The sequence below is a fragment of the Thunnus maccoyii genome, chromosome 5, assembly GCF_910596095.1.
Source record: "Thunnus maccoyii chromosome 5, fThuMac1.1, whole genome shotgun sequence".
NCBI classification, from domain to species: domain Eukaryota; kingdom Metazoa; phylum Chordata; class Actinopteri; order Scombriformes; family Scombridae; genus Thunnus; species Thunnus maccoyii.
This window is the reverse complement of record NC_056537.1, coordinates 12,650,683-12,666,777: the sequence shown is the minus strand read 5'-3', so window position 1 is coordinate 12,666,777 and position 16,095 is coordinate 12,650,683. Positions and strand designations below refer to the sequence as shown.

The 16,095-nt window shown below is 38.8% G+C and overlaps 2 protein-coding genes across 3 annotated transcripts; both read right to left on the bottom strand.

The window, feature by feature from the left end:
• Positions 1–59: 59 nt before the first annotated feature.
• Positions 60–10,481, bottom strand: dnm1l (dynamin 1-like). Of its 2 annotated transcripts, XM_042411760.1 has the most exons (19): positions 10,222–10,481; positions 8,482–8,626; positions 7,191–7,237; positions 6,576–6,647; positions 6,305–6,391; positions 6,060–6,222; positions 5,781–5,901; positions 5,513–5,644; positions 5,144–5,350; positions 4,904–5,024; positions 4,663–4,818; positions 4,412–4,501; positions 4,230–4,322; positions 3,951–4,004; positions 3,674–3,745; positions 2,636–2,812; positions 2,197–2,306; positions 1,903–2,062; positions 60–978 (listed from the first exon to the last, which is right to left on the bottom strand). In XM_042411760.1, the coding sequence occupies exons 1-19, from the start codon at positions 10,321–10,323 to the stop codon at positions 922–924; spliced, it is 2,166 nt and encodes a 721-aa protein (XP_042267694.1). In that variant the 5' UTR covers positions 10,324–10,481; the 3' UTR covers positions 60–921. The 2 variants fall into 2 exon arrangements, with proteins under 2 accessions (XP_042267694.1, XP_042267695.1); XM_042411761.1 differs by lacking the exon at positions 3,674–3,745 and having other exon boundaries at positions 10,222–10,469.
• A 581-nt stretch (positions 10,482–11,062) lies between these two features.
• On the bottom strand, positions 11,063–15,514 carry dnajb9a (DnaJ heat shock protein family (Hsp40) member B9a). The gene is made up of 3 exons (XM_042411796.1): positions 15,343–15,514; positions 14,023–14,253; positions 11,063–13,548 (listed from the first exon to the last, which is right to left on the bottom strand). Exons 2-3 carry the CDS (start codon positions 14,237–14,239, stop codon positions 13,112–13,114), a joined length of 654 nt encoding a protein of 217 aa, XP_042267730.1. The 5' UTR covers positions 14,240–14,253; positions 15,343–15,514; the 3' UTR covers positions 11,063–13,111.
• Between the last annotated feature and the right edge of the window lie 581 nt (positions 15,515–16,095).

Here is a 16,095-nt window from a genome sequence, read left to right as displayed (position 1 = left end):
GGGAGGCCGACTGAGGTAAAGAAGCTACCGGACAGGGACGTGGCAGACCAGGACACCAGTGATTGGCAGATGTGTGTGTATTCATTGCTCTGTTGTATTGGGTTACATGTGAATTATCCATATATCAAGTCAATAAATAAGCCATTGCTTCCGACTCTGCTGTCTCTCTGCAAACTATACACACGGTTTCTGTAATTCTCTCCAACATATGCAGCAGAACATTTCAACAGCCAGAATAATACAATAACAGCTCAGTGAAGGTATTGACATGTCTAAAAACGTTCTTGTTGAATAATGACATATAAACACACAGGGACACATGTGGGTCTGATGGGGTACTGCTCAATGTCTACATAAAAGTAGTACTGCTATTTACATGAAACAGAAGACAGTGTAAAAATTGTATTTAAACCTATTCATATTGACAACCAACATAAAACATCTACATTAAGTGCATTTCTTTGGAAAAAATTAGCAGTACACACATTATGTTGTCAACATCTAATAAAAGAATTGAGCATTATGACAGCGTGATGAAGACAGCGTCTACACAAGTTTGTCATTTCTAGCTTTAATTCAAACCCTAAGTTAAGAGCAGACATTCCTCAGCAAGGCTCCACACAGTGGTGATGCATAACATTATCTCTATATTTATTGTTTTAATTACATAAAAATAGAATAATCTAGGACATGAGCATGAGTTGATGCTGATGATGGGGGGCTGACAGATTGATATGTGCTGCCCTTCATTGAATCCAAGTCCTTACTGTACATTAAAACTATGTCTGGATATACACATATCGACACCAGTGCATTTTTCAAGTTGTTCGTCTCTGCAGTCCGAGTTTCTGGGAGACACAGCAGGGTTTCGCGGCGTTTCAGTGGTCCATGAGGAGGAAGGGTCCGTGTAAGAGGCCGTCCTCACCACAGGTGTGTTTCTCTGATTTCTGCTATCACCTGGCTGGCTTTCTGCAACGCCTGGACACGGGAATTAAATGAAAAAAGGAGGAAAGTGTGTAAAGTCGATAACACTGTTATTTTAGGATACCAATAGGGGTACGCAACTAGTAGACATACACTTAAAGTACAGTATTTGACAGTTATCTTAAAGCTTAAAAGTCTCTCCACTTATATGCTTATAAATCTGATAATATGGAAATCAATGAGAGACAACGTTATCTGAATTTACCAAATATAGTCTTGTACAGTATGTATAAATATAGTATAAACCTGCAATAACTGATTTGTTGCCACCTGGGGGCAGTAGAAACAAGCTGTGAACACAACACTGACATTTTTATCACCTTTTAAGTTCTTATGGCAAAATTTGTTAGCGGTACAGAGGCCTATTTATGCATCCAACAGATACAGAGCAACATTAACATTTATTTAGAGTCGTGTTTTTGGTCACCTGAGTAATTTAAATCGAATAGTCACTCTATTTTTAGCTCTGTATTTGGAGAAAAACTATCTGTCTCTTTAGCTGATAAATGTTCCACTGCGTTCACCAGCAAGTCAGTAACGTTATTTGTGTGCTGTTTTGGTGGTGAGCAGGTATTGTGCAGTAGGTTTTTAGTAGGTTTTTCTCTGAAAACACCTGCCTGGTACAGCTGAACACAATGCTGATGAAAGTGGAACATAAAACCAAAACAATGAGCTGAAAGATGCTGCAAAGCTCTGTAGAGCTGGAGGGAACTACTTAGATGTTAATTCTGTGGGATCATCATTAAGAGCCTTTTTACGTAACACACCCGTATTACGTATTACATCCACTGTTTACATAAAATATTGATTATAGCTGCTTAAAAAAAAAGGTCAATGCTCTTGTCACTTTTTATGAGCTGTGACTGACACTGGATCTTGTTTTGGGAATCCACAGTAACACTTGATGAATCTGTTTACCTTGAGCATGTCTGCAGCCTCGTTGCGTCTCTGAGCCATGTCCTCGGACTCTGTCAGAAGGTCATTGAGCAGGGCCGTCTTGTATAACTGACCCACCAGCTCACTCTGCAGGCAGTCCTTCACGTGGTTCACCAAGAAGTGCATCACTGCTTTTGGTACACTGAGGCCAAACAACAACACGGAGGAATGAGGAAAGGACACGACAGTAAAGCACAAAGAGAAGGACTAATCATGCAAATATCTATATATCTATATCTAATCATTGAGAGTAGAATAAAGCGCAGGTTTGTGTACCTGTCCTGAATGTTCTTCCGTACAATCAGAAAGTATGACTTGATGAGTCTCTCGATGACCTCGCAGTCTCTCTGTTCCCGAGCAGACAACTTCCTGGACACTGGAACAGGCTGCCAATGAAAAGGCGTCAAATCTGATTGTTAATGAACTAAATGAGATGTACTCAGGAAAATTAATTCATAAACAGTAAAAAAAGAAGGAAACGGTCAGCGCAAAGGTTCACGGCTCAATGTCTCATGCTCTTTTCATATGACATGGGCCAATACTGCTGTAGAACAATATTAAAGGTTTCTGTAGAAGTTTAAAGGTTGTTTTTTTTTAAATACATAAAACAGTATACGCCAAGCAAGTGAGACTTTCTAAACTCCAACACAAAAAGTGCATGTGCTATTAAAAAAATCGGACTGCCCTCGTGAGTTTACAAAGGCAGAGTGCTCACCACATCTAGCAGGTTGACAGCGTGGCCCTTCTGTGGGCTCACAGGGAGGGTGGTCTGGAGCATGGCCCTGTCACCAAGTGCACCATCCTCTCCCTTCTTCAGCATGCCCCTCCAGTTCCCCGTCCCACCGTCTGTCTGCTCGCTGACAGCGCCGCCCTGAGAGCCACCGGCTGCTGCCTACAGCCGAGAGATACAGAGAGACAGATGCGGGGTGAGGATCTGTCGGGGATACGTGCTCAGGCACTGACAGGGGGTTTCGGAAATGCATCATGTACATAGGAAGTCAGGAAAAGTGGTTAAATCAACAAGGTTAATACAATATTTTAAAAACAGCACACAGAGATAACACTTACAAATAATAGCATGCTGCGGGCCTTCTTTGACTTCACTACTTTACTAAGAAGTTCATCCAGACTATTGTTAATTCTTCTTCTAAAACTGAACAAGACTTGGTGGAAAATACTGACAGACATTGTGCATTAATAGATTTCTCAACTGGTAGATATTTTGCTAAACCATTTCTAGCCACCCCTTTGGTTGTGTTGGGTCATTGTGGGTAATTTTGCTTCTTCATGTCTATACTGGATTTACAGAATTTTAACAGATTTCTGAATACGATTGGAATTAATATTTTATTTACAGGATTAGCCAAAAACAGACAATCCTACCCTGTTATTTTTATGGATGTTTTTCATCATGATATATATCACTTTTTGTCCATATTTTCCACCCTCACTGACGTTAATTATGTTTTTCTTGTTCTCTTCACTTTAAATAAACCAATACATGCCACCTGAGTCACGTGTTGCTGTGTTTCTTCTGATAAAGAAACTACCATGCAGAATAACACAGTTAGATGTATGACACAGAGTGAAGGTCAAAGGTCAGATCAGTTAGGTTTATATAGCGTGAAAACTGCCCGACTGCATTTGTAGAACACTGAGGGCACAACCAACTGCTGCAACGGGGGTTTGGCCAGATTTTAGAGGAGTATAGTAAGGACTTGGGGTGGACAGGCAGTGAGTGAACGGGACACACCTTAGCGACCTCGCCCTCGGGGGCAGGAGGCTCAGTGAGGGAGAGAGACTGCCCATCTGGGCCTCTAAGAGACTACGGAAAGACAACATCAGGAAGAAAAAAGTGGACAGAAAACTGACAGGCAGGCAGAGGAGAGCATGAGCTTCACATAATGTGGACTCTGTTAGATTTGATATGGAAGAAGTTTGAAGTTGGTTAATTCTTCAGCGAAAACAGAGTAAACCTGTTAACAAGATGTTATCAGAAAACAGAAATATATCATAAAGAGTGACTGTACCTTGTCTCTTGGGACAGCAGAGGGCAGGTCTCTCATTCGGTTGCGTCTCTGCTCCTATGAAAATTTAAGTTTGACAACTCGGTCACACATTCAACACACCAGAGTTTCTTTTTTTTTTTTTAAACTTTTGCATTCACACCTTAAAGTCGTACGGTTAAAGATAGTTTTCTGATATTCCATCTTTCATGGTCCCCAACTTTAATATGAATGTGAATGTGCTGCAGCTTTTATGCAAAAGAATTGTAACGCTATCTGTGGGAGTAGCTGCTCATCTCTTACTTCTATGTTATTGTTCATGAGGCCACAGGCATCGGCGAAGTCGGGGTGTTTGGTGTTGATATAGGCCAGCTCAATGGCAACTAGGTTGTGAACCTAAAAAGAAATAAATAATGATTAAATAACCAGATGAGGACGCCAATAAAAGTCTCTTTGAAATGCTGAGTGGTATTTAGGGTCCCGACCATTTCATTGGTGACTGGGAGTCTCTTTCTGAGGAGGGAGGTGACCACTTCCACTATGGCATCATGGAGCTTTGGAAACCTCAGCAACTCCTGCAGAGATAAACAATAATCATGATTAGCAACTGTTTGCATCTTGAATACACTGATGTCCTGTGCGTGAAAAGAGCCGACACCAATTGCGTGTATTTACAGGACACCTCTATGTTTTAGTTTTTAATGGTATGTGTGAAGTGTCTGAGTGTATTTATCACCTGTGTGCTGTAGTTGCTGCAGTGCTGGATAATCCTCTGCATCTCCTCGTGAACCAGCTCCACGCAGCGCAAACTGGGCTCCTCCAGACGCTTGACTTGCCTCTTCACCAGCAACTCAAATGAAACCTCAGGCACGAATAAAGCAGGCCTCGGGCCCTGTCGAAACCAACAGCACGATAACTCTTCAGAAAAGTGTAATTTAAGACAACAATTACAAGTTAAAGAAGTAGCAGAAACCCACCGTTGCATTTCTGATTGCTGTGAGCACATCGATGGTTGTCAGACCACCCAGAGGATCTACTGACTCCAATGTGCGACCAAACGTCTCATGAAATATGTAACAGATTCTTGCTCCACCACATCTAAGAAAAAGCAGAGGAAGATACATTAAACATACCAGCAGAAATTGTTTTCAGTGAGATACCAGCACCCCTCAGTGGTGTCTGAAGGTACATGCAGTTACAAGAGTTGTGTAACTCACAGTTCAGCTGTCTCAATGTACTTGGCCGTGCCCTCTATGGTGTTGCAGTACTCTGCGGCAAACTTGGTGATGAGCTGCAGCAGCGTGGCACTTTTGTCATCGACGGGCTCACCGTAACTGTTGAGTAAAGACTGGTACTGGGCCGCCAGCACATTAATCCTAGTTTTGAGCTCAGGAAGACAGTCTCTGATGTGGTGCATGAGTAACCTATGACAAGATAGAAGAAAACAGCTTATGCTTTGATTGGAAAATAAAGTGAGGGATTATCTACAGACTGTAGCGGTGTCGAAGATTCAGACATAATGTGTCTGTTTGAGTGAAAATCAGCAAATAAGCAAATTCCATTGATACATAAACTCAAACTCCTACCTATTCAATGTCCTGGCAAGATATTTGGTTCCATTTCTGTTTGCGAGGGAGGGGTACTTCTTTTGTAGGAAGGCGTATTCATCACGAATAGAATCTGCCACCGACTTCTTTTGATTGATATCCAGCTGACTCCTGAGAAAATAAATAGATACAAAAATACAATTACAGGGCGGTTTGTCAGTCTTACCACCGCCATCACCCACCAAGTGGCTGTATTACTTACTGACCAGATATAAGAGGATAACATGGCAAATTAATGCAGTGTTACCTGTTGACTACTCCAATAATCCCCAGTTTCACAGGGATGACCCTGCCCATCAATATATCCATGGCATCTGTACCAGCATCCATCAGATCCAGCTTGGTCACCACCGCTAGCGTCCTCCTGCCTGAATACACAGACGTACACACCTGGCTATAATATACCAATGATGCAGGATATTCGAAGAGTGCATGATTTAATAAACAAAAATAAGGGCGTGTGCTGATTACACATCAAAAGTTAAAAAAAAGAGAAGAGTAGAAGACAAACAAGGAGGGCATCTACCATCAGGGTCAACCTCACGGGCCACTTTCAGGGCCTCGGATGTTGCCATGTCTGTGTTGGCGGCAGTAACAGCCAGGATGATGGAGTTGGGGTTGGAGATGTACTTCACAATCAGTTCTTTGATCTGAATCTCTATGTCGTTGGGCTGGTCTCCAACAGGTACCTGTTTCAACAAAAACACAATAGATTCAAACAATGACATTACATGTTCGGATATGTGGAAGCAAAAGGTAAACGTATCTTACCTTTGTAATGCCAGGAAGGTCCACCAGTGTAAGGTTCACAACGTGTGGTGAGAAGATTTTTAGGTGAATGGGTTCATCACTAATACCCTAGACAAAAAAACAAAACAAATCAATTGCTCTGTTATTTTTAGGGCCTGATACTGTTTGAGAGGTCGATTCAAAATCTCAAGTTGATGTTGACATTTAAAGATCATCTACTTTCTCCAGGGATATCTAGTTTTTTTTTTTGGCAGCTTCTCACGTTCCCTCTTTAAGGCCTTAATTAGCATACCTTGTTATTGCCAGACATTCTTTCCGTTTCTGCTTCAATTTCTTGCCTGATCTCCTCGAATTCTGTGTAGATCTGAAAACAATTAAACCATGATAGGTTAAGACTCCAACATGTTAGCAACATAAATTTCAATATCTATATTCTGATATAAGTTGGAGTTTCTGATAATCAAACAACAACACGAGGTGAAAAAACAGAAAAATGGGAAATGACCAGAGGATAATTTGTAAAAAGACATTTTCTGAGAAGTCCTGTACACTGCCACGGGGCTATCAAGACATCATAATTGTTTCTTTGTTCAAAGAACTTTGTGGAGCTCAAAAGACAAAGTTCAACCTTGGAGGACTTCAGCTATATGAATATTTATAGCTATTGAAAGAGTGCTTGATCTCATTACATATTATTGATGTTTTTGTACATATCACAAAAACACATGATCATCTCCTGTAACAAATCCAGGAATGTCAGTGAATCATACAGAATACAGAACAAGGCTATCCAATCCAGTTTATTAAATATTCAGATGTTTCTATATACAGCAGCGGCGGGGAAACTCTGCTCCGAAGTATTGCTTTGTGGGAAACAAGGCTGAGGACAAGAGCCTGAAAACTCTACCTTGTTTTTGGTGTGCAGGAATTTGCCCCACTCCTCTCCGTCGATGCCTGCAGAAATACAAAGTTGAGGACAGATGTTTCAGTTAACGATGTGACAGATGTGGCCTTGAGATCAGGGTTATCATCACTGTCGCTGTGTTAAATGTCTCAAGGGAAGATTTCTCTCTTGGCAAAGATGGGACGGAAAAACTCATCAGATCCACAGCTGAAGAGTATTTAACCAAAAAAAAAAAAAAAAGGACAATGGAAAAACTGTTGTTTTCACACAACAGTGATGGAAGCGGAAGATAATCTAAAGCAAAATAAAGCAAGGTGCATTTGGGGAAGCAGAGATCTAAAAAGTGCAACAGTCTTTCAAAAACAAATGATTTAAGCTGCAATAATTGAAATTGCAACAAAACAAGGAAACAACATTACAAGGGTGGAGTCTGTTAGTCATCTTAGAGGAAGCTGGTATTTGAGGACATTATCGGTGTATTGTGAGGAAGTTGGAATCGGTGTGGACGTTCAAATAACTACTGACTTTAAAAATGTACAACTAAGTACAAACTGAACAACAGCATTGTGCTAATTTTATTTGACTAACTTCAACTGACAGAGACCAGCCTAAATGGAGGCGAGGGCATGAGCTGAATAAAGTGAAGGCACATGGTTTGGCAGCTTTTGAGAAGCTACACAAATACAAGGCAGGATGGGGCAGAATGGGCAAAAGAGAAGGGGAGGTTATGTAATATACAAACACATTAAGGCAAAGAACAAGTAAAAGGAGACCTCTGTAAAGGCGTCCATTTTTCTTGGGTTCTGTGGTTAAAGAGAGATGACAGGAGACAAAAGAGTTAGCCTGGCTATCTGCAGCTCCTGTATGAAACTCTACAGAAACGCAGAGTTACTCTGAGGTCTTTCCCAGAAGGCTGCACTAAATAAACACAGGATCTTGGCACATTTAAGTCCACTGTTCTTTTCACCCAGAACTGAAGATATCAGTGTTGGTTCTGAGTTAAAATTCAGTACATTTCTCTGCAGAATGACAGAACTCAGATTTACATGATTCTTTCTAGCTGCCTGTCTGAATCCTGCAATAACTGCAACATCCCCATGCATCTATTATACAAGTGTACAAACGTCAATCTGCTAAATGCTGCATTTCCTGATATGGTTTCAACCTGACAGCAAAATGCATATACATGACTAAAAACAGTTTCTTGGAGAGGTTAACATGTCAGTACTTCATAACAACCATAAAGGCACAACAGATAGAGAAGCAGCAGCAGCAGCAGGTAAAGCGACGTTACCATTCTCTTCACTGGTTTTCCTGCGGTCTTCTGGGTCGATGTGCACTAGCTGTAGGATGAGGGGCCGGCGTGTGACGATGCCAGTGCCACGTGGTAGGATGTCCCTGCCAACCAGGCTCTCTAAAACCGAACTCTTCCCACTGCTCTGTAGACAATAACAACAACACAAAACAAAACCAGAGGTGTAGACTTAAATATGCATGACTCCCCAACCAGCAAAAACATACAAAACACATTCTACTGAGGTCGACTGCATCTAACTACTTTTCTGTGTGTTACTTCAAAGAAATGTGTAGTAGAATAACCCCTAATGAGATCTGGTGAACCAAAATATCTCACTTGGCTTGCAGATTCCTCTCTAATGGACTGATTTCCTCAGAAGGGCATAAGGGCTGGGAATGTTATAAGTTACTTCCTCTGTAGAAGTAGTCCTACTGCTGTCTTGTTGACTGATATAGGTGGACCTAACTATAGACATGACAGGGATAACTTATTATTAATACTTCACATCAGGTCTCAGTGACAGCTGTCCTAACTGAAGGTCTTTGCAGATTTGGGTTTTTGTGGGGCCGTGGCAAGGGCAAACATAACAAACCAGGCATTTAAACCATCCTTTGGCCTGCCTTGTCTCACTGTAACACCCTCAGATGCCTGCCAAAGGTCTGAGACAGCCACATCCTATTATCAGCCCAGTGAAAGTAAACGTGCTAGACAAAACCTGGTACTCTAAACCAATTAGGTTCTTGTATGTACACAAGGTGGTTAGGTAGACAGGGTGAAACTGTATTAGAGAAGAGAGGCATTGATTGAACTTTGTGGTCACTTGTTGTTTGTGGTGCTGTTATACACTGAGAGGTGTTTGTAAAAAATGTGTCCATCCCATTCATGTCAAAGAAAGAACACTATATTTACAAATAATATATTAACACTGCTCTAAAACAGTTTTGACAAAAAAACTGAACATTATAAAACTGAAGGAAGGATACTACAGGGCTGCTGTATAAGACTTTATAAGCTTTACTTGCTAAGGGTAACTAATAAACTGGCAACTGAGTATAGGTTGTTTTTTATGATTATGTGTGAATGGAGAGTATTTTCAAAGCACAGCAAACCATGTTTTCCATGAAGGCAGATGCTACTGTCTGTATATACTGTTACATATGTATATAAATTGTGTAAATTCTTAAAATATCAATGAACACTTAATTCTAACATCCATTGATAATCATGCACCTTACTACCTTTAACAGTGTATTCTAAACGAATAGTATATTATACTTATGGTTATATCTCTAGTCTATCTAGCTATACAATCTATCTATCTATCTATGCTAGTAGCGTGAGAGGCATGAGGAGAGCAACGTGTTTATGTTTAATGATCTATATCTAAATAAGTTTAAGGAAAGCAGAATTATATTTTGTTTTTAGCATAATGATCTGTGGGTTAGTTGATGTTTGCTTGTTTCTTAACTGTCAGCTACGACAATGCTCCACGAGTTTGTAAGTGAAATCAGATGTAGCTAAGTTCATGCTAACTTTTAAGTTTTACGTTAAATTGGTTAACTCAGATGTGGATAAACAGCCGAAACTTATGTTAAATCAGTCTATTCAGACACCACTCTTCGACCTGTACATGAAACTGAAAGAAAAACTGCGGTGAAGACAACAGAAGTAGGCAAAACAATAAGTTGGCGCAGGCTAACCAACTTGCTAGCCTTTAAGCAAAGTGACGTTTCTCACCTGAGTCCCCACAACAACTATCTGCGGCAGCTGAATTATATCTGCGCCGACCGTGTTAAATACATCTTGCAGTTTGTTTATGACAGGTATGAGGGCCTCCATTAGCTCCGATACTGATCCCGACCTGTCAAATTGACGTCTTTACCCTGCTTTACCCTGCCGCACAAAGTCATTCAATGTCCCTCAGCTAAAGCAACTGGCGTCGCTTTAGATCTGCTAACTGCGCACACAGTTGCTCAAAGTTGCATTATGGGAGTTTGAGTTTAAGAAACACGCGCTCAACAGCGCTGCTGACAGGATTTGTCTTTTGCTAAACTACATTTCCTATGGGTGACATCGTGTTCGTGTTCAACCAATAAAAAAAAAAGAAATTTATTTTTCCCCTACGCAACAGTAACTAAGGTGAAAATCAAAATATTTATGTGAAACCAACGAATGAATGCATCGACGTTTGATGAAACTGGTATGAAGTTAATAGATATAGGCTGGACTATGGAAATTTTGGTAGAAAAATGTACCAGTTAGCTATAAGTTTAACAAAAAAATTTTTTTGGGGAAACTAACTCAGTTAGCTGTGTCGTGTCTATGATTTTGATCCACTGGTAATTTCCGCATCAAAGTTGTGTTTCAAGCAAAACAAGCAAAAACAAACAAAACAACACACTACAACACTATAAAATGTTCACTAAAGATGGAATAAGCCAGATTTTGGAGTCACCGTCTATTTTAACATTCAGAGTTTTAGGTATTGAGCTGATTATCTTATCCAAAATTAAAATAAACACAACATTATCACTCTCACACGACATATAACATATAATCAAAACAGGAAGAAGCTCAGTTTGGTCTCAACTTTTTATTTCTCTAAACACATTCTTTAGAAACTACACACATATCCAGAAAATTATACAAAATTGAAAGTGCTACTGGATATTTTACAACAACAATATCAATATAGTAAAAATAAATAGTGCACACCACATTGTCAAAGGAGCATGTCACTGTAACTATTTGTCAGGAATGAAGTAACAGGTGATATGTTAGGAAAAATGTCTCATCTTCTCAGTATGTACTGGGAGTTTCACCAACACTGGGGTGAGCAGCCATCACCAAATTTACAGCTTAAGTGATGAACTGTGATGCTTGTATTTAAGTATACAAATTATACAAAGTAGACAACATACTGTAGAATATTTTGTAAGCTTTGTAGTACTGCATTATTCTTACCCTTAAACTTAATTTTAAAAAATACTGTATAAAGTATTTCACACTGCCAAATGCCAATTGAAATTAAAAATGGCCAACTGTATTTAACATACTGCACAGAACAGTGTTTCCATTAAAAAGAAAAACAATAAAAAAAACATTTTGACAGGTAAAAATTTACAATTTTGAAACCCCAAGTACATTCTGTAGTCAGCTTATGGTTCAAGTGGTCCACTGAGAGTTAGATTACACATACACATCAGTCTTCATATTACAACTGACATGGCTGTCAATTTTTTTTTTTTTAATTTACGGATTTTTGGTTAAATTTCAAGTAATGTAATTGCAAGCCTGTAGTAAATAACCTACATTTAGAAAGTATAATTTAAAAAATGATATACTTCAATTCAGAAATGCTTGTGAATTTTTATTTTACTGAAGGTGGCCTCTATATAGATGTCTTCTGACAGTTATATCAAATACTTCATTAAAAACTATTTTAATTTAGAAGCAACTTAATCATAATATGAAAAATCGCAACAAATGTGAGTCATGTCAGGTTGAACGGTCTGCAGCATTTTTTAACATAAAAGAGGTCTGACAATCGAGCACAGGCCAAATCAAATGTAATCGAACTGCAGTTCTGTCTGAAGTATAACGCAATCAAATAGCAATAATCCTGCAATACCTTTGTAAAACTTATTATGCTCAATTTTTGTTGAGCATGTGTCAGTGGAGTGCTGATTCACTTTTAATGATTTTAGAGGCTGTAATGTGCCTCTAAAGTTCCAAAGAAGTTGAACCAAAACTTCTCTGATACAATCCAAGCAAAACAGAACAAATAAAGTTCACATTTTGGTGATTTATTGCAGGGCTGCTGCACTGGTTTTCAGGCATTTTGTCCACTCCTGTAAATCAAGGCCACTTCCACTAAAATCTGAGTCACTAACATACTGCATCTCAATTCCCTTATACCTCTTTTTAATTATGTTTTCTGATTTAAGGACATTTATAATAATTTAGCTACAAATGCTAAGATTTACAGTGCAGTGTAGAGTACAAAATGAGCCAAATGAAGTACTACAAACTTTAACAGGCCAACATGTGCAGGGTCACATATTTTTGTTGGCATTGCTCCCCATTTGACAACCATAAGCAAAACTCCACCTGCTGCTATTGTTTCTGCCTCCAGCTGTGTTTTGAGACTCACAATAGGCAAAAAAAACCTACACAAAAGAAACTAAAAACCGCACAAAACATGGGTTTGGTGAACAAGTGATGAATCGACATAAGTATTTCTGCGCAAAATTAACCAGGAGTGCTTTATTTCTCCAAACAGGAAAAATAACTATGTTTTCAAATTCCACTACCAAGAGAAGTTTCTTTAAAAACATACTGTCAACAGCTTTCTTCAACAATAAGTGAACGACTACAACAATCATTTAAGAGTCCATGAGCACACACAGGAAATAGCTTGACCAAAGAATAGCTTATTTGAGTTTAGACCTATGCTAAGTAAACAGAATATTCACTGTCTGCCATTCAGTGCTGGGACATCAGTTCACAATGTCACTGTTCAAATTTCACAGCATTTGAACTAGTAGCTTTCTGTTACATAAATCAGTACAATAGTATTGTATCCTCTTAAGGCAATTTTCAGTTGGAATTCATTTTATGTTGCATATTACGATGCAGTGCAGTCTGTGTATGTGGTCACCATATTTCCTCTGCGCTGTGTCACTGTTCTACAGTGCTGTTTTGATGCACCATGAAACCTGCTTTCAGTCTGTTTGGTGTGTCTGTCAAAAGTAAACATTCTCTCTATGTCGTCAAACACGTCATCAAAGATACCTGCTCCAAAACCTCCTTGAAAGTGTCTCTTGTGTCTGCTGTGGGACTCCTTGTGGGACCTGGAGTGTTCTTCAAAGTGTCTTCGGTGACGGGCGTGCCTGTTCTGGCTGTAGATGTCAAAGTCCTTGAATATGTCGTCAAAATTGAAGCTGAAAGGTTGTTGGGCGCTCTGTCTACGTCTGTCTTGTGTCTCCCCGGTGAAGTAGGCAGAGCTGCCCCTGAACTGGTCGTACTCTCTTCTTCTGGTTTCATCCGATAAAGTTTCATAAGCTGCAAAAAAAAAAGACAATAGTTAATGGGAAATCTCTGCCTGCTTTAAATTAACAAAATATTTGATTGAAGACGATAATTATGTTCTTTAGGTAAGAAACAATTCATCTTTACACACACATTTAGGGCTGCAACTGATGATTATTTTCATTATTTATGAATCGTTTTGGCTATAAAATGTCAGTAAACAGTGAAAAAGTGATGTCTTTAAATGTCTTCTATTGACCGACTAGCAGTCGAAAACACAAAAATATTCACTTTACTATCATGTGAAATATGCCTAAAAGAAGCATCAAATTGTCACAACTGAGGAACTGGAGCCTGAAAAAGTTTGGTAGTTTTTGCTCTAAAAAAAGAGCAAAATAATTATTAAAGTAGTTGTCAGTGAATTTTCTGTCAATTAACTGATTTATTAATTGACTAATTGTTGCAGCTACACATTCACAGTCCCAAAAAGAAACAAAACTATTGTACCTTCAGCAATTTCCCTGAATCTCACTTCAGCATCCGGGCTATTGTTCTTATCTGGGTGATATTTCATTGCAAGCTTGTGGAAAGCCTTTTTTATCTGACGCTCAGTGGCATCTTTAGGCACACCCAATATATCATAGTAGTCCTTCTTGGCAAGTATCAGTTCTGTTATCATGAGGATGCAAACTGCAAACGTTACAGCTGACTGTGCAGTGGCCATGACTCCGCTGTCCCCTGCATTCAAGAGAGAAAAGGGTCAGTTGGTACAGACGTTTTGCATGCAATAAAGTGTTATATGTCTTAAATATAACAGACTCTGCAGATTTATACTAGATTGTTCTTTCTTTTTTTTTTTTTTTTTTACACACACCATTGCACAACAATAATAATAACAATAACAATAATAATAATAATACATTTTATTTAAAGAGTGCTTTTCAGGGTACTCAAAGACATTTTACATAAGTTAAAAATGTAGATGTGTACAATTTTATGTACACATAGACATAGACACACTCAGATGGCTCCCTCTTAATATAAGACGTCAGTTTCACCGGTACCAGTTTGTGTTTTAAATGCATTAACTTTTACTATCCTTATTGTTTAAAACAATTTTTTGTTTCTTATACGTCAAATTATTCACTAAGATACTCTGATCAGATCCTCTATTTGGTCCTAATTGTATCTAATAAATAAATAAATAAATAGTTAAAAAAAAAAAAAAGTAAATATCCTTATTTTAAAATGTTTCGTTTTCTTATCTAATAAATTGTCCAGGTTTTCAGTAATGTTATCACTGTTCCTTTATAGATTGATCATTTTTCTTTTGATTGTGTCTAGTCTAAGGTTTGTTAATCTTCTGTTTTTCTTACTTAGTTTTTTGTTTGGTTGGTTTTGTTGTGTTGTGCATTTCTGTGTCTGTACTGTTTTGTTTACCATTTGTTTTATGAGGGTTTGTTTGGGACCCCATTGAAAACGAGATGATACATGTCAAAGGGGTTTTATCCAAATAAAATACATTTTCAGTCATAAATTAAGGAAGTGAGTGTTAAGAATATATATTGACGCCTCTGACAAACAAGATCCCTCATAGCTAACAACCACTTTACAGATACATCATTATCTACATTAATAGAAACTGTACTTCCCTGCAAACGTTATGTTTATGTTTATGTAACTAAGCTAAATTACACGTTATGTTTGACTCTTTCACCGTTATGTCATCATAACGTAGAACCAACCGTTACAGATAGCTGGCTAGCTGACGTTAGCTAACAGGCTATTCTCCATTTATCCTCCTGTTTTTAGGCTCACATCACTTACCTTTCTGGGGGACACGAGTGCTGCTTAGCTGTTCTTCTGAACTTCCACTGATCAACGTTAACTATTTACACCAGTGCTCAACATGCCAGCGTTAGATTAGGTTTTAAATATTATCGACAAGCAGTTGTTAGCAGCAGCATCATTTGCATTTCTTCTTCTTCTTTTGTTTTTTATTGGCGGTTGGCAACAAGCTTACAGGCGCATTACCGCCACCTAAAGGACTGGATGTGTAACAGTAGATTGGCACTATGAATGATTGTCAAACATTCCTCAATCATTTTGCTGCATCAGTTACGTTTTTTTTGTCTTCCCCTTCGTCTTTTTAATGGTGAATTGCAACCGGGTGGAGCATTATCGCCACCAACTGTCATGTTACATTGTTCTTTTAAATATCAGTCCTGTGTTTTGTAGATAGGTGAAACAGGTCGTTCCTCAATAACTGTCTTTAATTTGCATATTTAGGACAAAGAAGAATGACATGATTCACAGTCTCCATTTGATTGCAGACATCACATGTTCAGCTTGGATGCTTCCCAATGAGGTGTAGAGATGAATTTAACTTGGTATGTCCAGGTCTAGTCCTACTAACTTTTCCCCAGTGACCTTCCCTTCTCCAACTTCTTGCTGGATCTGATACAAATGCCTTCCCTTAATAGGTCTATCTTTATCCCATAACCTGTGCCATTGCATCTTGATTTTGTTCCATGAAAAAACTTTGTGAAAACTCTACTTGATTTGCTTTAATCCATTTTT